This window comes from Myotis davidii, unplaced genomic scaffold (genome assembly GCF_000327345.1).
Source record: "Myotis davidii unplaced genomic scaffold, ASM32734v1 scaffold143, whole genome shotgun sequence".
NCBI lineage: Eukaryota > Metazoa > Chordata > Mammalia > Chiroptera > Vespertilionidae > Myotis > Myotis davidii.
In genome coordinates, this window is record NW_006294876.1 from 5627427 (window position 1) to 5652154 (window position 24728).

The window sequence follows — 24728 nt, forward strand, 5'->3', positions numbered from 1 at the left end:
CAATGCTTCTCTCTCCCCCCCTTCCTCTCTCTGAAATCAATAAAACATATCCTTGGGTGAGGATTTAAGAAGTTTAAAGTTTTTACTAAGAATTACTTTGTGAGATAGCACAAGGCAGTGGACTGTCTGTGTGCTGGGGCTTGTATGTCCTCATTTTTCAAATCCTTTTGAAGTTTTCCCTTTATATTTTTCCTGGTTTTGCTTTTGTGGACTCATATTACAGCTTTTCTTGCCATAAGAAGTGTGAAATCCCGTTATCAAGATGTTAAATTATGACATTTATTTATATATTTATTTCTTCAAAGATTTAATAACAAGATCCCATGATAGGTCTAATCACTGCCGTCACTTTGAAGTAGTGACGAATGTAAACAATATTTCAAAATACCTACAACAACGGTAATGTGATATAAAGTTACAGGTACTGCTAATGCGACTGTGGTTTGTTGCCTGAATTCCTAAGGAAGGAGAATGCTAAATATCAGACGTGAATGAAAATAAAGTTACAGAGTTGGTGTTTTTTTCTTTCGCCTAGTTCATGGGAGCGCTGATTTCTGATTCTGCCCCTTGGGCTAAGAACTCTTATCCTATTCCTCTTAGAGCCGTGTGATATCAAACATACATGTCTAAACGTGTGCCGGTTTCACTGATTTTCCACTGCATCCGATCATGTTTCAGGGTCTGGGTTCCAGCATGATTCTCACACATGTAAACCCACATGCCCCTCCAGGGTGGAGAGAACACACAGATTGGCGGAAGTGATTCACTGCCTCTGCAAGGCTGTCATCCTGATCCCCCTTTGCCCTTTCAAATGTAATGAGAGCACACACGGCAGAGGAGGCAGCTTCCCCTCCAGGATGCCTGTTCCTGAGGCTCAGCCCTCAGACCTCTCTCTGCTTTTGCCACTCATCCTTCACTAAGGAACCTGTGTGCCTCCTGCTGTGGTCACACCCAGAGGGCTCTGCTCCCCCGGCTCCGGGACAGCACCTGGGGCGCTCGGCCTCATCTCCCCTCTGCAGTGGGACGGGATGCAGGGGGCACAGAGTTAGGGGCAGAAGCCTCGGGTTTTAGTCCAGCTTTGTACGTGCTGCCTGTGTGATTGTGGGAAAAATGTAAATTCTTAGAGCCTGGGCTTCTTGAAATACAATAGGGCTAAAAATAATCCCTCGGAGGCTGAAAAGATACCGACTTGTATAGGCTAAGGCCCAGAGCCACTCTGGCTTTGGCCACATACCTGCAACACTCTGAGCCTCAGTTTCCCATCCTGGAAATGGGACAGTAATATCTTGTTCAGAGGAGTGAATGTGCTAGAGGTTGGTTAAGGCTTCTGCATGTGCCTGGCCAGTGCAGGCACTCGGGGATACCAGCTCTGCTCCGCCTAGCGCCTCAGGACCAGTCATTTCAGATGGGCGTGGGGGAAGGAAGGGGGACAGTTTCTAGAGAGAGAGGGAGAGAGAGAGAGAGAGAGAGAGAGAAAGAGAGAGAGAGAGGAGAGAGAGAGAGAGAGAGAGAATGCAGATTAAAACTGTTTCCTTGTCTGTCCTAGTCGCCTCAGCATGTGGTAGTGATTTTTCCCTAATCTGGTTCAGAAGGTGGAGGTGGCTGGATCCCGAGTGGGGCTGCCCCTCTCCCCCAGGCACTGCGACCTTGGAGCAGCTCCTTCTCAGCCCTCATTACCAGGTCAGCGTCTCCTGGAGGCTGGTCCCTGTTAATTCTGGGGGAGCAGGTCTGGGGTGGGCCCGAGAGTGTGCATTTCCAGCCAGTTCCCGGGTGAATTGAGGCTGCTGCGTGGAGCCCACACGTTGAGCTACTGCCCTAAAGTCTGCGAGAGAGACATTGATAGATTGTGTTTAGCACAGACGGCCGCTCTTACCTTTGAGGGCCTCCTCTAGGGCATGTTGTGAGTAGCTAAATGTCAGCTTATTTTACATTGGCTGCATTTTCATGCCGTGGTGAGATGTGGGAGCTTTTTAAAGCCTCCCTCCTAGCAGGCCTGTGAGGTACTCTCCGAAAAAGAGTCCTGTGGTCAGAGAAGTCAGGCAAGTGTCCTCCTGTGGTCCCCTCGGGGAGCTCCCAGTGCAACCTGTGACCTCGCCTCAGAGAAAGCCACGTACCCCCTGTAACCGGCGTTTGCCACAGCCATTTGCAGCCCTCTGCGCGGTGCAGCAGGAGGTCATGAGCACCCCTGGCTGAGGAGGGGGCGGTGACCCCTGCAGTGGTGGAGTACCTTCAGCATGTGACCTTTCACCCCAGGCCTCTCTGGCAGTACATTCTGTCTGGGTCTTGTATCCTGGGCAACAGTGACACTGTCTTAACCAGACTGTTGTGGATCCTGTGAAATTGGACTTTATATTTGCTATCTGCCACCCCAAGTAATTGGCTGGCTTGTTAAAGGAATGTGTGTACATATTCTGAATAGCAAACCTAGAAGCACTTACAAAGTATAAACTCATGCAGTAGAATTTCAGTTTGTCTTCATTCTGGTGAATGGTAGTGTGATACACTTTTTAAAATTCCAGATTATAAAATATTTATAAAGAGATGTATTGTTACTTCCGTGACCACACTGTATGTCAGACTTGACTAGAGTGAAGCCACTGAAATTCCTGAGAGAGAAGACACGATTTAATGCAGAAGTAAAAATTCTTGTACCAATCATTTTCACTGTAGAATATTTTGGGTTTCTTCCCCAAAACTCATTTTCTTAAGGGACTCTAATATACTCCCACCATATTTATGTTGTTTATTTCCTCCTTCCTCCTAATGAACATAAACTTCAAATTAGTCAAATCTGACTAAATAAGGTTTTAGTCCTTTGGAAAATTATTCACCCAATAACAGACACCAGCCGCCCTCCAGTGCCCTGCATATCTGCTCCGAGGACATCTGGTCAAGGTCAGAGCCTTAGCTATTTATCTCCAAGCCCCTCCAGGAACTGACCTGCAGTGTAGGAGTTTACCTGCAAGACGCGATGGTGACTTTCATGCCTTGTTTATGATCACAGAGAGAAATGGAGGCTCAGGAAAGTTTACTGTTTACTGTTTTCTTAGGGTTAGAGTTAGCATTAGGGTTAGGGCGAGGGTTTTCCAAACTGTACATTGTAGCCCATTGATGGGTCATAAAGTCGGTTCAGTGGGTAGAGACAGCATTATTTTTTAATGGAATAGGATCAAGCAAAAAAATATTGCAGGGGTCTCAGGGTGTAAGAGTCAGAATTATTTTTTCTAGGTGTATCTGTGCGTGCACTGAGTCACTGTGTTAAATTTCCCAAGTTTTCATTGTAGCTCATGGTCAAATGTGGGAAAGCCATTCAGTAGGAACTATTTTAAGTAGTTTCAGAGTACAGAAGATTTCCTAAGTTAAGATTAAACTTTTCCTCCTTAAAGTTGTAATTTGACTTTACCTGCCCCCAGGCCTCTCTGTGTTCTGGCCATGCCTTTTATCATCCACCTGCTAACCTCAGTGGGTGACAGCCATGCTCCAGTTGGCATCCCCCATGGAATTCCTTTGTGCTGTTAAAGAATGATTCAGCTCTTGAGGGTGACATCCAGCTCTTAGAACTAAATGAGAGTTGGAGCCCTTTGGAGGCAGTGATGGGTCAAAGTAGCAATGATCAGACTGGTGCGATTCGTGGAGAATTTACCCCGAGAGAGAAGGGGCTGTGAGGAGCTGGTGCCACCAGTGCCACATATCACCAGAATTCTACCGCACTTTGATCAGTGCCAGGTGCCATGTTAAGTATTTTGAATATTAAACCTGAAATTGTTCAGGTACAACCCAGTGTGCTGCTTTTTAGAAGACAGAAACTACCTGGGTCCCTTCTCTGTGGCCCCTACCCACTATGTGTCTGGTGCTCACTTGTTTTGAAATTCCACTGGACAGATGCCCATCTGTGCTCAGCTAACTTCCCATCTTCCAGCTCCCAGCCAAAACCTCTGGTCCTGCCCATCCCCCTGCTGTACCCACGCCTCCAGCACCCGGTCCTTCCCTGTAACAGCTCTGCCTAAATGTAGGCCTTCGATGAAATTCTCATCACTTGTTTCACCATTGGGCCCCAGCTGCCTCAGACTCATTGGCTGCCTCGAAGACAGACCACTGGCTTCTCTCAAAGCCAATCCCTCTGAGTTCTCTGTGTGGGTTTGGACGTAGCCTGCCCTCCTTGCATCTTAGAGTTAGGGGGATCCAGGTCAAGAAAGGAGAAATCACTTGGCCAAGGTTATGTGGTTAGGGGGAGACAGGGAGGTTTGCATTGATCCCGAAGAACCAGAATACTCTATCTGCATCGGGGTTCCCTGGCACACTGACCACCACCTCACCTGCTTTCTCCACACCTGTTCTCTCTCCTATGGTGTGGGGTTTGCATGCACACCCCTGTCAACCTCTTAGGTGCAGCTTATTGTATGAAGTTCAGACAAGCATGTCATGACCCTGGGTACTGTTTTTAAGTTAGTAAAAGTGTGTCTTTAATAAAGATCCCCTCATAATTTTGTCACACACTGTTACAAGAAATTCCTCCTAGCTGGTCATTGATTAGTAAAGTGAGTTAGTCTCAACAAGTCTGTCTGTCTGTCTATGTCTGATTTTCTTATAAACCAAGCATTTGGGTAAAATCACACAATTGTGCCATAGCCATAAATGGTTTGGACTTTGAAAAGCATGAGCTACTGTTAGGGCCCAGGCTTGTGAGTTTGGACCCTGGCTTCCTCCTTATTAGTTGTGTAGCCGTGTGCAGCTTATTAAACCTCTCAGTGCCTAAGTGTCCTCATCTGTAAATCGTGGCTGATGATCAGGCTGTCGTGAATATTACATGAGTTCATGTGTCTGCAGCACTTAGAATAGTTCTGGCAGAGTAAGAGAAAACGGTTAGCTCTTATTAGAGAGTGCTTGTTCTTACTCCTCATCTCCTTATTTTACATTAAAGACCTAGAACTAGAAGGAATCCTCAAGCGCTGTAAGTAGTGTCATGGAATATTTAAGGCATAATGTGTTCAGGAGCTCACCTCAATTCCTAGTCCAGAATCGGATGTCACTGTGGTGACTCCCGTTCCACCTGATAGCACATTCGAGAAATGCTTAGTTTCCAGGGACCTCACAGGATTTCAAGGGCAATAATTACCCAAATGAATGTCACTGTGTTAGGGCTCATGGAACTAATGTTCCACCAAGGACACCTGGTCCAGCTCCTTCACCTGACCGAGGGTTTCATCATTTCTAGAATTTCCCAATACGTAGGTACATCAAATAATTCCATGGAAATCAGAGGTCACTTTATTTATAAAGCTGCCTCCCTCCTTCATGCCCTTCTCATGAAAGGTTGAACTGGGTTGGAAAGGAACGTGAGAGTCTCAGACCAAAGTTGAGTTCCTCTTCCTCCATCAGAAATGCCCATGGTCCACCAGGCTGGCACAGGTGCTGCCTGCCGATGAGGGCATTTGACCTTCCGTGGGCGCTCCTGCTTCACCACGAATGACAAGGCCTGGACTGTGTCACCACCTTGCTCACAGCAGTGGGGCGCGTGCAGGCTGTGTACCCGGAGCCTCTGAGGGGTCTGCGGAGGTAGAGGAAAGGAGGAGGGTGGAAAAACGGATTCCCTGGACATGGTCTCCTGATAACTCTTTGTGATTTCTTTCAGCCCTCGGGGTAAAACTCTTTCCAAATGGATAAGCCGCTTTCAACTGGACGTAAAATCTGGAACACAATTGAAACTGGGAAAATCAGTGCCCCAGAATGCGCGGGTGCTGTGGCAGTACTGGCCAAAGGGTTCCATGCAAATGCACTTAGGAAACATGGGTTAAGCGAAGCTAATCTGGTTTCCTTAGGAAGTCAGGGTCCTAGTACACTGAGGGGCATGTACATCTCCATGAGGAAGATACAGGAAGCAGTGTTTCAAAACTCATTGAGCGAGGTTACTCGAGTCACCTTGCAGGACGAGAGTTGGGCAGAATGTATTTGGGGCCACAGTCCTGAGGATTGTGCACTTGGCAGGTGTAAGGAGGACAGTTGCCAGAGAATTTGAGGACCCAGGTTCTTGTCCTGACTCCACTTCCGCCCAGCCCCGTGACCACAGGCCACCTGGTCTTCTTCACCTGTGTGCTGCCAGCCCTGCACACCTCACCGAGGCCTCTGGAACTTGGACCAGTGGGCTCTGAAATCAGGGGAAGGCCTGCAAATGTAAGACACAGCGATTAACACACATTTCTCTCAACCCAGAGAGGCTGGGCAGGGAGCCAGCATTGGGGAGAAATTCCCTGTTTGCCTGTTTTATTTTGTTTTGCCAATGGTTTTGCCTAAATGCATGAATCAAATTCTACCCTGTACAGATAAATATACTAGTATAGAGCTTCTCTGTAATCCCAGAGTAATGCCTAGCACTCTGCTTGCCCCTTGACAGCTCTGCCGCCTTGTTTGGTTCAAATCCATGTCTTTCTTGGTGCAGATGGAGCCGTAGTCAGAGCCTCGGGGAGGCAGAAGTAGAAAGTGCCCGAGTGCCTGCAGGGCAAGTCGTGCCCAGTCTGGAGGGCTGGGAAAGCTGCAAAGGTTTTCATATTTTCATGCTAAAATCCATAAGCTGGCAAAAATTGGACTGATGTGAGGCTATTTATAGTCCTTATTTATCCTGCTTCGTGTCATCTCCATACATTTTGCTGTAGAGAGTATTAATGGGTTTGAATATGGGGTGCTGCCTCACACCACTCCGGGGGGTGTCCATTATACATGATTTATGCAACATGTTGCCTTTATAAAACTTGAGAAAATCTGAATTCGGAAACTTATCTGACCCCCAGGGTTCCAGATAAGAAATCGGGGTTCTCATGTAAACGCTGAGGCACCAGGCCCAGGTGAAGGTCAATGTCACCATGCTGGCCCAGCGTTTGAGGAACAGGCTGTTCTGTTAGTGGGTTCAGATGAGAGATTGCCGCACCCTGTGACTGCTGATCACTGTCCTGGCACCTGGCCAGAAGCCTTGGGGTGCTGCGGAACCCCTCCCTGCCTCCTCCCTCCCAGAGACAAGCCAGTGCCTGGCCCATCGCACTATGGAGCCCTGCTCTCTCCTCCACCAGGACTCCACAGGTTTGCTAGTACCCCACACCCAGGCTTCCCTGTAAAGGAACAATTAGCACGCACCCAGGAAGCTAACTACTGCCAAAAGCCAGCAGTATTTTATGAGCCTTAGAAATCATGTACCAGTCCATTATGAATTATTGAATTAACACCGTATATGTATAGCAGGGGTGGGGAATGTCCAGCCTGTGGGCCATATAAGTCTCATGAAATCATTTGATCTGGCCTTGCTAAGGCATTAGGGGTGAATTAGTTAAATGTTTGGCCAAATATAGCAGGCTAATTTTTAAGTCGATAATTTTGTATGGCCCCAAAATGATATTATAAATATCCAAGTGACCCTTGGCAGAAAAAAGGTTCCCCACCCCTGATTTTTATAGCAACATCTTAATAGTTTAATAATTTATTCATCTTTTAAGGATACTATGCAATATTTTTTTTGAATTGTGAGGGAAAAGAGTCCTTTTAGAACTAACTTCCCTGGGCTCCTCTTCCCGTGATGCTTTCTGAACTCTGAAACAGAATCCCACACAACTCCTCCCAGGTGTGGAGTGCCTGACACACAGCAAACTGGCCAGCCCACTGGGGCCGGCGCTTCCCTCCCCTGCCCAGGCCCAGGGCCTGCAAGGCTGTGGAAACCAGCCAGCCCTGAGACGCAGACCTGGCATCTAGTGTCCCACACTGGTTTGCATGGATTAGGAGACAGTATAGAGGCCTAAGCATCATTCATATGGTTTCTAAAGGGAAACATCCTACATCAAAACAGGTAATGGCCCTGCTTGGAGAGCGCTCTTCTCTGTGAGTGTGGCCTGCCGCCCTGGAGTGAGTCCTCACCAGCCCTGTCCTCTTGGCGTGTGCTCGTAGGTACCCAAGTTAAGTGGAAGGGAACAGAAGCAGCTCTTTGCTGACACTCAACGTGCAGATGACCAAAGCCAAGAGTCAGGGGTGGCCATTGGTAAGGAGAAGCAATGTTCTAATTAAAGACCTGGATCCTTCAGGTATTGGAGAATCCAGCATGGTAAACTGTCTGTGTTGAGGTGGGCAGAGTGGCTGCATAATCTTTATCTTCTCCAAGCTCCAGAGAAAATGCCTTGGACATTAAGTTCCCCTTTGCTTCGCGTTGGTTTTATTGTCATGAGTGAAGTCACACTTTATAAAAAAGGATGTCGGTTTCTTCACCAGGTTGACTGCTTTTGAGCCTGGGCCTCAGTCTGATCACCTGTACTTTTTGAACCATTCCAGATTTTTTCTATGTTTTCAGTGATTTTCAGAGAGAGGAAGGGAGAGGGAGAGGGAAAAGGGGAGAGAGGGAGGGAGGGCAGGAGGGAGGGCCATCAATGATGAGAGAGAATCAATCAGCTACCTCCTGCATGTCCCCTACCAGGGATGGAGCCCACAAACCCTGGCATGTGCCCTGACCAGGAATCAAACCTCGACCTCCTGGTTCATGAGTCAAGGCTGGCCCCATTCCAGATTTTTAGGAAAATATGCCAAGAGTCCTGCAAAGAAATCCAGCCCTTATTGGTAGCTTCCAGGAATTGCCAGGAAGATGGGAATGTTGATGGGGTTTTTTCCTATTATATTTATTAATTCAGACTCACAAAAGTGTTCTTACAAGACACTCCCTCTCTTTCTCCTTATTTAAGATTCAGTTTGTGGTTCCATCATCATTCTCCAGTTTGACTTGAGATGTTCTGAGAAAGTACCTCTTAGCCTGACCTCTCTCTTAAAAGGGAGAAAAACTGTTTACTAGTCTTCAAGTTCAGTCTGGCTCACGCTGGAGCACGAGCCCATTTGCTTGGTTATCTCCCATCACCAGCAGATCCTGCCCAGCCAAATTGCAGGTAACAGAGGTGAATCCACATATCTCAGATCGCTCCTCTGCAAGCCTTGAGGCTCTCCCTGCACAAAGAGCTACGTGCCACAAACAACCCCAGTTAATCACCTGGGTTCATTCCCTCCCTGCACAGACTGTGCTGCTGACGTTCATTCGGTGCTAATGGCACCTGTTGAGTCTCTCAGTTGTTCCAGACACTATGCCAGGTGCTGGGGACACAACAAATTCAATCATTGACCTTGACCTTGAAGGGGAGCTAGGTGTGTCAGAGCCTGCACCGGAGTGTGATAAATGGGAAGTTCTTGTGGAAATACAGCTGGGAAAGTCAGTTCATGACACAGGGTCAGGGAAAGCAATGAAAAGATAACACGTGAGCTCCTTCTGGACTGGTGTTTACCAACTGGCCAAGCTCGAGGCCTTCAGGCAAAGAGAGGACCAGCCTTCCTTCTCTGGAGCCCCAGGAACGTTGGGGATCACTCTAGAAGTCTGTCTCGCAGGAGTGACTGTGCGGCGTATGTAAGTGAAAGGAGGCACTGTTAGTAATTACACGGGGTAACTGGTCAAAGAAGAGGCAGCAGGGGTTGGCTGTTTTTTTCCTCCAGGAAAGGACAGGAAGACAAATACGATGCCATCTGCTTTGCAGTGATTGTTGAAGACTGCAGTACAGAGAGTGTTTATTCTTATGTCACCGATTCTCGTTTTAGGACTCCCTCACAGCCCTGTTACTAAACCTACAGATGCTGGGTTTGTCTTTATATTCAAATGAGCATCTTTTTGCGGCAAATGCTGAGGAAAAGCAACAGATTGCACCTTGAGCTTAAGAAGAACTCCTGTTTGGGATTCATGATAGAACTTCTTTTAAGAGTGTTCCCGAGTTAGTGCCCCCATTCCATTGCCACCTGCCTCTCTGAAACAGGAAACACAGATGCTGACGGTTTTATCTGGGTGCTTTGTTCACAGACCTTGTTTGAAGTACTGCACTCTTGGTTTCCTAGGGAAAGCCTCCTAGCAAGGGAGACCTGCACCCACGTGCCCCAGGCAGACTCTGCGCCTCTCACCTTCCCAGGTTTCCTCCTGGGTATTACTGGTCCTTAGGGCCCTTCCTTCCCGTCTCCAAGGTGACCACTCAGTCATCAGCTGCTATAACCCAGGCGATTGATACCCACTCCTCCAGAGCGGGGGCCGGGGTGCGGATTTTCTGGAATCGTTCTGGTTTCCAGTATTCTTTCCCTTGTCCACACAAGGCTTTCTGTTTGTCAGGCAGTATTTTCTGGTTCTGGCTAACAAAATGCAGAAAAATGGGGTTATCTTACCTACAGCATGTGACCTGGGAACAAGGGCCCCGGGTCCATTAGCAAGGATGTCAGATCTGTTGTGAGTACCCGATCCACCCTGCAGAGCCCAGCGCCCTGGTGCCCTTAGGCCCCAGAAGGGCGTTCCCTTCTGGTAGATCACACCGGGTCTCCAGTACCCAGCCCTGTGGCTGGCACTGGTGGTTGCTCAGTAAATATTTATTCAATGCACAGGCACGGGCACAGTGTTGACGTGCAGGGATCCACATATACAGACCCGCCATGCCCTGGGCATTTGTGCAGCTGTGCCAGAATCAGCTCTCTGAGATCTTTTTCCCTCCCAACTAACAAACCACTCCCTGCTGGGCCGGCAGGTGTTAAAAGGAAGAAAAAGGCCCATTTCCTCCTTTCCCCCAACCTCAGCTGGCATCTAAATCATTTACATTGTTGTGGTGCTTACCTGTTAGTTGGTAACCCTGGAGGCCTCTGAAATGTGGCCATGCTGTTCTCACACTTCCCATCACTCTCTTGGAATAGATGGGCCTTAGGTGCAGACTTGCTTGTCCATCGGGTGGAAGGAGAGAGGCCCTGGTCTGAGGGCTAGGCCAAAGTGAGAATGATGAAATATTGGCTCTTCTTTGATTTCTTAGACATTAAGTTTATATTTAGCCCTAACATCCTTCAGAGCATGTCATGTCCAGCCTGCTGAGAGATCAGCAGGCTGTCTCCTCCTGGCCACCCTCTCTGTGGCTGTGGTGTACCGTGGCCTGGTAGGGGAAGCCTGTGGTGCTGGAGTGTGGCCTCAGATCACGGAGGGAAGCTATCCTCCAGGGAGGTGCTTCTCTGCCCCCATTTTTACAAGTGTGATAACCACCTCTAGCAAATGTGGATGTGACCTGGATAAAGCTGCTGCATTGCACATGCTAACCAACCCCTCAGAGTTCTCTCCTGAGTCTCACCTTGCATGTGCTGTGGGCCTCACACCTGGGGGTGGGCTGGGGTGGGGCTCTTGGATTGAATGGAAGTCATCCTAACGCACTAGCTGGTTTAAAAGTAAGCAGAATTGGCAGTGGGCTTAGTTTTCTACATACTTGACATGGCTCCTCTTTTTCTGTTTATTCCCGAAAAGGCATGAAGGCATGGTGTGATCTGAGGAGGGTCACAGAGCCAGGCAGCAGCTGAATTGACTGTCTGCCCGACTGGGGAGGGACTGTGGCTGCCATGCGTTTGGAGGGTGGGTTAAGAATATAATCACTGGTGAATCCAGCAACAGAGAAGTCCGAACACTCTTATCAGTCACTCCAGGTACTTGACTTTAACCTAAGCTGTGTTTAGTCTTCCCAGGACTTTTGACTTTTGCTGGATGCAAAGCTCCCTCAGAGAGGCCCCCTAAAAGTCCTCGAGAGCAAATTAAATCTGGCATCTCCTCTGATTGCTGGATTCTCCACCACCCATCCTGGTGACGCTAGTCTCACTTCAGGTCAGCCACCTGGACTTCCAGAGACAGAAGTAGGCCCAGACCACATCCGTTTTTGGTGTCTGCTATTTTATTGAGTACTAGAGGCCAGGTGCATGAAATTAGTGCACAGGGGGAGGGATGCGGTGTCCCTCAGCACAGCCTGCACCCTCTCCAATCTGGGACCCCTTGAGGGATGTCAGACATCCCTCTCACAGTCCAAGACTGCTGGCTCCCAACCACTCACCTGCCTGATTGCCCCTAACCGTTTCTGCCTGCCAGCCTGATCACCCCCTAACCACTCCCCTGCCAGTCTGATTAATGCCTAACTGCTCCCCTGCTGGCCAGATTGCCCCTAACTGCCCTCCCCTGCCAGCCTGCCACCCCTAATTGTCCTCCCCTGAAGGCCTGATCATCCCCACCTGCCCTCCCCTGCTGGCCCGGTCACCCCTAACTGCCAGCCTGGTCACCCTAACTGCCCTCCCCTGCAGGCCTGGTTCCCCCCCCCCAACTTCCCTCCCCTGCAGGCCTGATTGCCCTGCCCCCCTCTGCTGGCCATCTTTGACCACATGGGGGCAGCCATCTTGTGTGTTGGAGTGATGGTCAATTTGCATATTACCTCTTTATTAGATAGGATTAACATATACTTCTTTTTAATAGGAATTCTGCTAGCAGTTGTCAGATTTTTTTCTATATATACATTCATTTTCCTTTCTTAAAGCTGTAATACATGTCCTCCTAGAACAGTGGTTCTCAACCTTCTGGCCCTTTAAATAGTTCCTCATGTTGTGACTCAACCATAAAATTATTTTCATTGCTACTTCATAACTGTAATGTTGCTACTGTTATGAATCATAATGTAAATATCTGATATGCAGGATGGTCTTAGGCGACCCCTGTGAAAGGGTCATTCAACTGCCAAAGGGGTCACGACCCACAGGTTGAGAACCACTGTCCTAGAAGATATGTCCTTTGTACTTTGAACCATGGACACCCTCCTCCCCCAAATCACCCATTATAAGATATGACTCTTGACCCAAAGACGCCTACTAGATCTGGTTTCACAATATACATAATAAATACTCTAATATTTTAGCACCCATCTGGTCAGCATTAACTATTCATTGGCACTTTTTTTTAATTGAAATTAAAAAGGAAGACACTAAAACAAATGTGTTCAGAATCAAAGATGGGATAGTTTTAAGTGTAAATGTTACTGAAATGAAGTAACATTTAGAACTTCTAATACATATCTGATAGGTGCACAGGTTGTATGATAACCATGCACAGTGTTCTCGGTTGTGTGAGAGAACAGGGTTTCCCTGCGTAAGGAGCTGTGAGAAGGCACTTCGGAGGCAGAGCCTAGGAGCCTCTCTGACTGTCAACTGCTCCATGAAATAGGGATTGTTCCCATTTATCAGATAAACACTGAGGCTCAGAGAGGCCTCTCGTCTCTGGAAGGGATTCCTATAGCCTGGACAAGGTTTTGTCCTGAAGTCACGGCAGCCTCAGGTCATTAGGTCAGAATAAGGGAGCAGAGAAAGCCACTGCTGACGCTGACGACTGAGGTTCAGTCCTTCGTTACAAGACCAGTTTGAACACGACCTCAAACGCTCTCCCCCAGGAGAGCCTGCGTAGCCCTTTAACAGAACCACTATAAACTCCGTGTCCCAAACCTAGAGGGAATTGGGGTGCAGAATATTTCCTCAGATTTAGAATGTAAAGCACTTAGGTTGTGTTTTATTTTACTTTAGTCACACTCAATGGAGAAGTACGGATTTCTTAGGGAAAAGGGGAACATACTTGTCCTGAGGTGCCAGTAGCCCCTGCCCAGGATGTGGGCTCTCACTGTCCTCGGCCTGGCCGAGCCTGGCCAGCCTGAGCGCCCTGTACGAGGGCCCGCAGTGCCATCTTGTGGGAGCCCTCAGCCTCTGGAATCAGCTGGAAAAGAGAAACAACCTTGACTGTCAAACCTGGGAGAATGACATTGCAAAGAAATGTTGGGTGCAGTCGACTAAGATGTTCCCCTCTGGTCACCAGCCACACTAAATATTATTTCCGTGTCTAGAAAATTAATAACCCAAATAAATGAACACCACGCTGGAAAGCTATTGCAAGAACTAAAATGACTAGAAAGGATTTGTTTTTCATCTATTTACTAGGAAATGTATTTAAAGTCACCGCAGGTGGGAATATATTCTCCCGTGAATTCCATGGAAACACAAAGCCACAGGTTTAGAGCAGAATCTGCTTCTAAGTTGCCATATGGCTCTGTCCTTTCTTAGGGGGTTTGGCAAGAGGATGGTTTTTCCCAGGTGTTCATCATGCGAGCGGGCCACACCCCAAATCGCTCACCCCATCATTGTAGGAGAAGCGCCTCCCCCGCCTCCGCCCCGAGACCTTGCTGACTTTGTGCTAACAAAAGCAAATTAAATCGCGCCCCTTCCTTTGGTGCACGGGGCCCTGGCATTGTGTCCCCCTTCCTGTCACACTTGTCGTGCACAGGTGCGTGCACCTGCACACACGGACCTCAGCTTAAACATCACCTCCCCAGATCTGTATTGGCTCCCCTCTATGTATTAGGCCCCACAAGTGTATTTAGCAGAGCACCTGCCTGATTCTTTCCTAGCATCATCCCAATTTAAAATTTTAACCCTGACTCCTGCACTGGCGTGAGCTCGCTGAGAACAGAGGCTGTGCTGCCCTCGCTCTCTCTCTGGCCACAGGACGGGCTGGGCCAGCACTGTCAAGCCTGTGGGTGGCATTGTGGCTCCTCCAGGCACAGGGAAGCCCTCCATCCCGTCAGTGGCGGGGTGCACTGTTTCCATTAGTGGGGCTGGATTTGGGTGAGTCAGGGTGCCTCCCCATCCCCTTGTGGCCCTGCATAGATTCCCCAAAGGCCGCGTGATCTGGGAGCAGTGTGGTGTCCCTAGGTAGAAGGCTGCCAGTTAAATGGGGTGCCTCTGTCATTGGGCATCAGGCGAGAAGGGCCCCTTCTCACAGAACTGTGTCCTGCTTGTTGGAAAATGAAATCGAGACTGTGACACAGTTCTCTGGGCCTGAATGTGAATGACAGCTGCTCCCTGACTCACAGGCAACTTGGGCTTTTAGGGAGATTTCTAGGGGGAAATCCCTTCTGAGTCCTCAAGCGCTTTCTTACCAGGAGGGGAGGGCGTGCCCCATGATGACCTCCGCCCAGGCCCCCATGTAGCCTTTCTGGGTGCCTCAGTGCTGCCGATGACCACATGGGAGGGAAGCTGGGCTTCCAAGGTCAATTGGGACTGCTCAGAGCTGGGCAGAGAGCGTCATGTCGCCCAGGACCTACACCGACTGTCCAGGTATGAAGTCTTGGGGCACTCGAAGATGTCAACTACTATGATCTCAATGATTTTCCTAGTGATTACACATTGGGCTGGTAGTGTTTTAGGTAAGTTGAGTTGAATAAAATATATTGACAGATATTTCAATAATCACTGTTTTAGAGTTCAGGGGAGTTTTATAAATATGAATTCCATTTCTCAGCCCTGGGGACTTTCATTTAAAGATGAGATCACCAAACTGGTCCTGAGGGTGTCTGCATTCCCTGGGGTCACCCATTCACAAAGCATTTTCTGGCATTTCAATTCTGCCTGGAATGCCTATAAGGCATACACTTTATCCATCAAGGAAAATAAATAATAGGCAAGTTTTGTTCAGGAGAGATGACACTGGTAAGACTTTGGTGTGTTCCTTAACAGGGGTACCCTGAAAACCTACGTGCATCAAACCCTCAGGCCAACAGGCCAGTTGTGGAAGCTACAGTTTCTGCTGATGTATAGGAGGTGTTATCTGGCCTCTAGCCCCCACTAATTCTGCCTCACTTGCAGTTTCTTCAATTTTAAATAAGTGTGGTTTTTAAAACTGGGGAGGCCTGAGGATGTGGGAAGGCAGAAGTGATATTTTTCAGTGTCTCTGTTTCCTGAGAGAAAAGTCATGTTGCGCCTTCAAAACAACAGCTGTCAGAATGATTTCCATCAGATTAAATAAATCCTCGGAGCCGTGATCACAGTTTCTAGAATCTTGGAAATGTAGGTTATGCTTTGCATGGAACCCTAACGGAATTGAAAATACGCATTTTTGCAAACACGGTTTTGCAAGCAGACGCTTTACCAGAGTTTCTCATTTGTGGATTTTGGTTTAAGCTACCATAGCTCAAGGAGTTGAGGAAGAGTCTTTTCCTGTATAGATATAGTAAACAAACGCTTTCCAATTTGAGATGCTATTAATTGTAGGTGAAACAGGCAGTGAAGCGCAGGGCCAAGCTGGAGGGAACGCGCAGTGCGGCGCGTGCTGTGTCAGGTGAGGCCGTAGTACAGGCGGCGCGTGCTGTGTCAGGTGAGGCCGTGGTACAGGCAGCGCTGGCGAGCGTTACACAGAGACGGCCGCCCTGCGTCCTCACCATTGCATACAGCCGTTCCAGTTTCAGAAAAGAGAAGAAGACGTTTTTAGGGGCGGGGGGAGTTCGTGTCACAAAGATCTTGAATGAATGAATGCTCAGTACAGATTAATATTCATTATTTCTTGATACAGAAAAGCTTATTCTTAAAGTTATCTGCTAAATCTAAACCACAGTGAGATACCACTCACGCATTAGGATGAATACTATCAAAAAAACAGACAATAACAAGTGTGGGTGAGGTATGAGACGCCGGAACCGTGTGCATTGCTGGTGGAAATGTGAAATGTTGGGACTGCCGTGGACATCAAGACGATGGCTCCTCAGGTTAAACACAGGATTAACACATGGCCCAGCAACTCTTTTTCTGAGTGTCCGCAAGGAAGAATTGAAAGTAGGGTCTCAGATACTGGTACACCCATGGCCATAGCATCATTAATCCCAATAGTCCAAAGGGAGAAACAACGTAAGAGTCCATCACAGATGAATGGATAAACAAAATGTGGTCTATCCACACAATGAAATACCACTCAGCCTTTGAGAAGCAAGGAAGTTCTGTCATGCTACAACATGGATGAACCTTGACGATGTAATATTCAGTGAAATAGCCAGTCACAAAAAGAGAAAGACTGTATGATTCCACTTACATGGGGCACTAGACTAGTTGAATTCTCAGGACAGAAAGTAGAACAGCAGTTACCCGGGTTTATGGGAAGGGGGACTGGGGAGTTACTGCTTCCTAGGTAGAGTTTCTGTTGATGAAAGTTCTGGAAGTGGATCGTGGTGATGGTTGTATAATAATGTGAATGTACTTAATGGCACTGAATTGTACAATTAAAAATGGATTACAGGTAAATTTTTTAAATGTTAATTAGTTGCTGAGCTAGCTGGGGTTTGCAGCACACTTGGCAGGGAGGGGAGAGCTTGCGCTCTGAGGAAGGTGGTGTAGCAGAGCAACACAGGCTGGAGTCTGCCCTCCAGCGTGGAGGAGACTCTGCAAGTCCAGCACAATTCTTCGATGTTGTTTAAAAAACAACACAGAAATGGTGCACTCTGCAGCAAGAACCATTTCTCCAACCTACTGGATCCGCAGGACTATTGCCTTCCTTCTGAGTCCAACAGGCTCTTCTCTGCTGTCCTTCGATGAGTGGAATCCAAAATGCCCTCAAAACTCAGCAGCTTAAGTGCTAATGAGTCAGAGTGGGTGCCTCTGTAAGATAGGGGTTAGCTAGGAGAATCACCGTGTGGCCCTGAGGTCTGCCCTCAGTCTCTGATTCCCCTTAGGGACTGAGCTGGGACTGGTGGTGGGTGGGGGGTCTCCTTTAGCCCCAGAGTCCAAAGTGTTCTAGCCATTCAGCATCAAGCTGTGACTGTCTCCTTGAGAGGCTCCCTTGAGGGGAGATGCTAAAGTGGGTGCCAGGAAGGTAAGTGCTATACCTGCCACTGGGCATCAGAGGGCAGAAATGAGGCTGCAGCATCTGCCTGCATTTTCTGATGTCCGGGCTGCAGCAGGGTCAGAGACCTCTGATCATAACCATCCACACACGCATTTCCTCGGGCATGCTCAGTCAAGACCTAGAGCCCACCCTGGTCGTGTTTAACATGGGAGATGCCCAGGGCCAGAGTGGGAAGGGTCACCTCTGAGGCTCCCTGAGGCCAGGGAGGCCACCGGTGGAAGTGCAGGGCCCCATGGCAGGGCGCCGCGGCTGGAGACCCTTTCTCCGCGCACACGCACACAGGGTGAGCAGGTGCTGGGACAGGCACTGCGGTGGGCACTGCAGGCTGCTGTTCTGTCTGCAACAGGGCCAACCCTCTCCCAGGGGCCAGACACTCCACCTTCTCAGAGCGCAGCCTGCTAATTCAGGTACAATTCTTTATAGTTCAGTTCTGTGCATCAGGGTCATACACATCGTAACAGAGAGAAGTGACTTTAATTTTTTTCTGCTTGTCTGCTTTTCAACAATACATCAAACGTATATATGTAGAGAAACAGGATATGTGGCTCTTGCTGCGGGGGGAGGGTGTGTCTCTGTTTCTGCCTTCAGAGGCTTGATGTAGGTTACAAAACCAACATAAACTGGCAATGATGGAAGTAGTCACGGGCTTGCCGCGCCTACAGATGGCCCGGCTTTACTGGAAGGTGATGCTGCATAATTATCAGAACAGAACCATCTCTATTTCAGGCTCCTCCTAGATTCTAACATGTTTGGGTTTGTCTGATTCTCAACTATGAACATGTATGACTTTGGCCCCTATGTCCATCCCTCAGTTTTGGTGACAGTGGCGAGCTCAGTAGGATAGAAGATGTTGACATTGACAGTAGCTTCGGAAGGACCTGCTTGGGGTCTCCTAGGGGCCTGGAGTGCATTGGCTCTGGGTCTTGCCCCTTAGCAGCTGCTGGAAGCCACGGGCCCCACGAGGACTGTGGAAGGGGACCCTCAGCCCACAGAACAGGGAGCTTCCTAGAGTCTCCAGTTCATCCAGTGTGACCCTGACTTGCTGCTTCAGGGACGCCTATGTCTGTAATCTGAAACCAAAACCGCTGGGCTTGCCCGTAGTTACAGATTGAGGACTGAGGACAAACCAAAGAACAAGTGGAAAGTGCTTTCCAGCCACTCCCCTGCCTGGCCTCCCTCAGGGGGACGCCACAGGTGTCCTGGGCCCAGCGGCCAGGTGGTGGTTGTGGTGAAATAACCTTCCCACTTCTCTTCCCTCCTCAGCCATGCTTATTCCCTCCCCTCAAACTGACCTCATCCACCTGTTGTCACTGCCACAGCCCCCTTTTGTGAGTTTTCTGCTAAGTTGTCTTTTCCCTTCTTGTCTTACAGCCCGCCCAAACCCACCGTGTACATCTCCGGTGTCATCGCCCGGGTAAGCACCTTCATCACATGGGCCTCGGCGTGAGGTCTTTCGGTTCCTTGTCTTTGCTAACCCCATTCTTCCATGGGGCCAGTGGTGTTCTGTGGTCTCCTGTCCACAAGCGCATACCTGTCCACGAGCGCATAGTGTGTAACTAGGGACAATGACGGCATGGAGCACACAGCAGGGGTGGGAGCAGCTGCTTCTCCTCCTCCTCACCTGTCTCCTGTCTTTTTGGACTTGGCCGGGGACCACAGCTACCCACCGGCCAAGTGCTTCTGGGAGACTGAGCTGAGAATGCTTTTACATTTTTAAATAGTGGAAAAAATCAAAGTAAGAAGTCTATATTCATGACATGTGAAAATTATATGCAATTCAGATTTCAGCGTGAAGTTTTCGTGGCACACAGCCACGCCCATCATGTATGCATCGTCTGCAGCTGCTTTCATGCCTCAGTGGCCGACCAAATAGTTGAGGCAGAGAGTATGACCCGCAAAGCCTAAAATATTTACTACCTGACATATTATAGAAAGTGCTTGCCAACCCCTGGTCTAAACACATGGGCTTTAGTGATACCCTTTACAAAGAGCGCCCTCTTGTGGCGAACCCAGTGTTCTGTAACTCCAGCCCTCCCACCAGCTAACTCCCATTGTGAGGAGGACACGCTAACTACCACCACCCAGTTCTGTGGCTCACAGAACAGCTGAGCACTTAGCATATGATGTGTGAAGAAAAGGTCGTTGCTGGGACAGCTCACCACAGCCGTGCTGAGACGCTGGGACAGATGAGTGGCACGGCTACTACATGGGAGAAAATTAGATGCAGACACAAGTGTGAGGTCAACCCTGGACCGCTGGTTAGCCGGAGCAGCCCTGGCGGCAGCCTCACCGGCCCTGTGGCGCCCAGTGATTCCTGCCTGGAGACGGGTACCCTCTCCAAGGCTCGGCAGGTGAAGAAGGTGCTGCCTCACACCCTACAGCCCTGCCCTTGGGTGTCCTTCCCGGCTCACAGCTGTGGTGGCAGATCTGAATGGAAGGCCTGGATTTGATTCTGTCTGGCCCCCAGTTCAGACAATTACAGGAGCAGTTCTAGCAGAAGACACCCAAACACATGTAGTTTCCAATCTCAGGCGTGTGGGCAGAGACAGCCAGATCCTCACCTTCTGGGTGGTGTGTGGGCCTCAGTGCCCCTCCGCGCCCCAGGGAGCTTTAGGGACCCCACAGGCCAGGGGACAGGCTCCTGCCTGCCCACAGGCCCCCAGTCCATCACCCACGCTGCAGGGACACGGTGGACTCGGGGTTGAGGCCTTGCTCCTGCACGAACCCAGCTAGTCAGTGTTGATGACACCCTGCCTTCCTTCTGTGCCTCCGACAGGGCGACAAGGACTTCCCCCCGGCGGCCGCCCAGGTGGCTCACCAGAAGCCCCACGCCTCCATGGACAAGTACCCGTCCCATCGAACCCAGCACATCCAGCAGCCTCGCAAGTGACCGCGAGGACCCAGCGCCCTCCCCTGCCATGCCTGGTCCCCGACATTTGGTATTTCCCCGGCAAAGAGAACTGCATTTTCTTCCAAACATTTTTCCAGTGGGCGATCTAAGGCAAAGCAACGTGCCCTTCCTTTGCCGTACATTTCCAAATCAAAGCTAGAAACAGACCCCAAACCTTGTTCCCAGGGAGTCCTGTTTGGTGAGGGGCCATTAGCAAAACCTGCCAAGTTCTGAGCAAAATGAAGGTGCTCAGACTTTAGCTTTAGAACTACTTCAGCCATTGACTAAAAGTCCTGCCTATGGTCTTAAAGGGGCACAAATGTGGGAGGGTTGGATTGAGATTAGGAGGAAAGCTCAATCGTTTTATGCTTCTAAGTACTAAGACAATCAAATCTGCACACCTAAGGGAGCATAAGAAATGAAGGTGTTCATTACAGGGGTAGGTTTCAGAAAGACATCAAGGAAAACTTAAAATGGACCACAGCAACCCTGAATGTCACTCCCTATGCGACCAGGAGTCCCTGTGCAGGGTGACCCCAGAAGGACCAAAGAAAAGTTTGCGTCTCTGAGATGGCTCTGTTATTACAGGAGTCATCTTGCTGAAAAATTAGAGGGCAGGTAGTTTGCCCGAAGGTAGTACCTTTGGGAGGAGATCTCAGTGTGGGTCCCAAGTCCAGCACCGCCCACCATCAAGGCAGCCTGCACCCGAGCAATCGAGACAAACTCGTGTTTGTCATCACTCACCTCTAGAGCTGTCTCTGAGTTCTGGAAGTGGCCACTGGCCAGGCAGACGGACAGCCAATTCTGGACACAGCAAGAGCACAGACTGCATGGGGAGAGAAGTGAACACAGAGAGAACAGCCCGAACCTGCCCTTTGTTCCTGAGCAGAGGCTCCCCCCCCACCCCCCACCAGCCACCCCATTTGCCAGCAGTGGCATTTGCTGCAGGCCAGCAATGCGCTGTGAGCAGCGTGCCCGCCACCAGCCTTGCGATGCCATTCAGTCCAGAGCTGCGATGAGCAGGGGTGACTCAGACCTAGGCAGACCCATGCCCTCCCCTGAGGGAAAAGCCCTGCCTGGCTTTCTGAAGGCCGTTGTTTCCTCCCACTGGCTTGCGGAAGCTGGAGTCTAACCTTCAAGGTACCATGTGATCACATCTGGTATTTCTTAGTCTGAGAGGTTGGTATACACCAAGGCTGGCTTTGGAGAGGCATACTCTGTGGGCATCATGGTCGTGGGGCACACAGAGCAAGCAGCTCCCCACCCCCCAGAGTTGGCATCCCAGAAGGGCGCTGAGAGCAGGCAGTGCAGCTCAGGCCCGTGCAGACCCCTGCACCTTCCGCTACAGAAATGTAGGCGCGTTGTTGATACCTGGGTTTGCAGGCAGGAGCGCCGTGCTGTTTCCCAAGGGGCTTGTTTATGTACTTGTAGTTGCGCCTGGCCTGTATCTGTGGCTCGCTGAAAGCGTACTGTTTCCTGAATGAGTACCAATTGTTAACTTGAAGAATAATACTGATTATAATAAAGGCCCTGCATTTCTCCTCATGGCTTGTTTTTTCTTACATTTCAGAGATTTTTCTTATACATTTTACTAGGGTTGCCAGATGGTTTCTATAGAAACACAAACATGCATGCATGATGGGTATTTTCACAAACTGTTTCACAGACACAAAGTCGGACTATTGGACAAGTGGCACCTTGAGTCTAATCATCTACTTTAAAACGTCCTAAAATGGTAAAGCTTAAGGCAGTTGATTAAAACATCCTGCTTGGACCTAGCAGCGGGCCCTGTGCTATGGGCCCTTTGGGAACAGACTTAGGGAGGAACAATTAGCAGGAAGTCTGGGGTGCCTGTGAGCAGCTTTTGACAAGCAAGACATTCGCCTCTCTTCTGTAACCCATACGAGTGGGATGCAAAAATAATCACAACTATCCAACCTTGAGGTCCACAGTCGGATCACAGACTGACACTGGGAGGTGCCCCACTGGTCAGGGGAGGATCTGGGATGTGTCAGGATCTGGAATGCTGACTCCCCTGCACACAACACACGCCCGAAGTGGAACGATACTGCTGCCCGTCCTCGGTCCCGGTCCTTTCACAAGCTAGCTATGGACACACACGTGAGCCCGTGTGTGCGTCAGCATGTCATGGAGAACCAGCTGTAGGGCAGGGCTACGGGAGGGCCTGGATGGGGAGGGGAGACATTGCCAGACCCAGCCAGGTTCTTAATTAATTAATTATTTTGAGAACATCTGCCGCCTGCCCGGGCGGCCTGGGGTGCTCTCTGCTGTTCCGCAGCTTTTTCCAACTTGACAGCTGCTGTGCTGCTTAAGTGCTGCTTCTTACAAACCCAAAGTAAACCTTTTCCCCCCAATTCCTGGCATCCTGCTGGCCTCTGCAGAATCGAAAGGAGACAAAACAAAAACAAGGAAACAGTGCGTTGCGGAGCCCTCCCAGGAGGCGTCGACAGCCATATGCTCCTGGAAAACAGGGTGAGTGGGTGGTGACGCTTAACCAAGAAACTGCTTGGGATTTCTCCTCTAGTTGTGTCAGCCAGGGTTCTCCAGAGAAACCAAGCCAATAGGATGTGGATAGTAGGTAGGTAGATAAATAGATATTTGTTTTAAGGAATTGCCTCAGGTGATAACGGAAACTGGCAAGTCCAGAATCTACAGGGTCAGTCAGCAAGCTGGAGACCCAGAGGAGAGCCGGTGTTGCAGTTCAAGTCCAAAGGCATCCTGGGAGCAGGGCAGGGGAGGTCAGTCCGTTCTACGGAAGGCTATCGACTGACTTGATGAGGTGCACCCACATTAGGGAGGGCACTGCAGCTCACTCCAAGTCCACTGATTTAAATATATACGTCAACCCAAAGCACCCTCACAGAAACCTCCAGAATAATGTCTGACCAAATATCTGGGCGCCGTGGCCCAGCCAAGTTGGCACATGGAATGAACCATCATCACACAAGCTCATGGCTGCTCGTGTTTCTCGAGACCCTCCAAGCATCTGGGGTCTGTTCTCCCTCTGACCAGGTTGAAGCGTCCGCATGCCTCACAACATGCTGTCTAACGTCTAACTTCTTCCAAACAGACGTTCTAAAATTCAATGAGGGGCCCTTATAACGAGAAAATAAAAGTTTTCTCATCTTCCCTTTTAATCCTAAATATTATTAAAAATCCAACTGCCATGCTTTCAAAAGTCAAAATCCAATTTGCCGCCTGGAAAAGACCCCACACAATATGAAATAATGAACTGATGTAATCGGAGGATTGCATTTCAGCATTGTCACCTAAAAGGCAGAGCCCAGCTTTTTGTCGCACAAAGGCTCAGTTTCTGCACAAATTGCCAGAGACCCGCTTGTGCCAGTTAAATAGAGATGGTCTGGGAGCATGGGATGTGCTTAGAGTTCTAATAATGATGTTCATTGTCTCCAGGGCAGTGCTCTCCACCTGGGGGCGGCGTTGCCCTCCGAGGACATGGGCAGGATGTGGAGATGCCTCTGGTTGTCACAGCTGAGGTGGGGAGGGGTGCTAGTGGGTCCCCCCTAGTGAACAGAGGCCCAGGATGCTGCTAAAAATCGCCCGGTCCACAGGACAGCCCACCACAGAGAATTATCCGGAGCCAAATGCCGGCCATGCCGGGGCTCGGAAACCTTCATGACCCTATTCAAGAAGCTCATGTTATACAGCTAAAGGCCAATTCCCCTCCTGCTGGAATCTTGGGGGGAAATCTATGTTTCGGGGGCAAGGATACTGAAATGGAAGTAGCTAAAGCTACGCTGTGTCTGCTTTTCCGTCCCTGGAGCAGAAAATAGCAAATTGCTGTGATGCAGACTCGCTCCTGGATGCAATGGAAGTTTTTAGATAAAGCAGCCTTCTCCTTCGGGAGGCGGGCGACGGATCTGCAGCATCGGCTGTGTCCTCAGTCACCCACACAAAGACCAGCAGAGAGAAATGTCCCTCGGTGGCCTCCCCAGCACACTCACCTAGGCACGCACGACCAACACCAGGTTTCTGCCTCAGCGACATACTAGCATTCTCCAAAGGAGGTCTAGAAGCCTCTTCCCGAACGCTGACAGCCTGTTTCCCGTGCAGGGACCGTGCGTGTCTCCAGCTGGTTAACCTCGGGGCTCTCGGCAGACACAGCGGAGTGACAAGCAAAGGAGGGAAACGGCGTCTCTGCCAAGGGAGCACGCAGCTGAGCACTAGGCTAAGGCCAGGACGTCAGCGCACCTCGCATCGCTGTGTCCCAGCACAGCCCCCTCCCCAGTCCCCTCCCCACCCTCCTCCCCAGCCCCC

At 49.6% G+C, this 24728-nt stretch overlaps 1 protein-coding gene across 1 annotated transcript in view; it reads left to right on the top strand.

The window, feature by feature from the left end:
- Window positions 1-21242, top strand: part of DAP (death-associated protein) — a 49837-nt gene extending 28595 nt beyond the window's left edge. Inside the window, exons 3-4 of the mRNA XM_006769454.2 lie at window positions 18911-18953; window positions 20316-21242. Coding sequence (XP_006769517.1) covers window positions 18911-18953; window positions 20316-20429 — 157 coding nt within the window. The 3' untranslated portion in view covers window positions 20430-21242. The remainder of the gene's footprint in view (window positions 1-18910; window positions 18954-20315) is intronic.
- Window positions 21243-24728: the final 3486 nt, after the last annotated feature.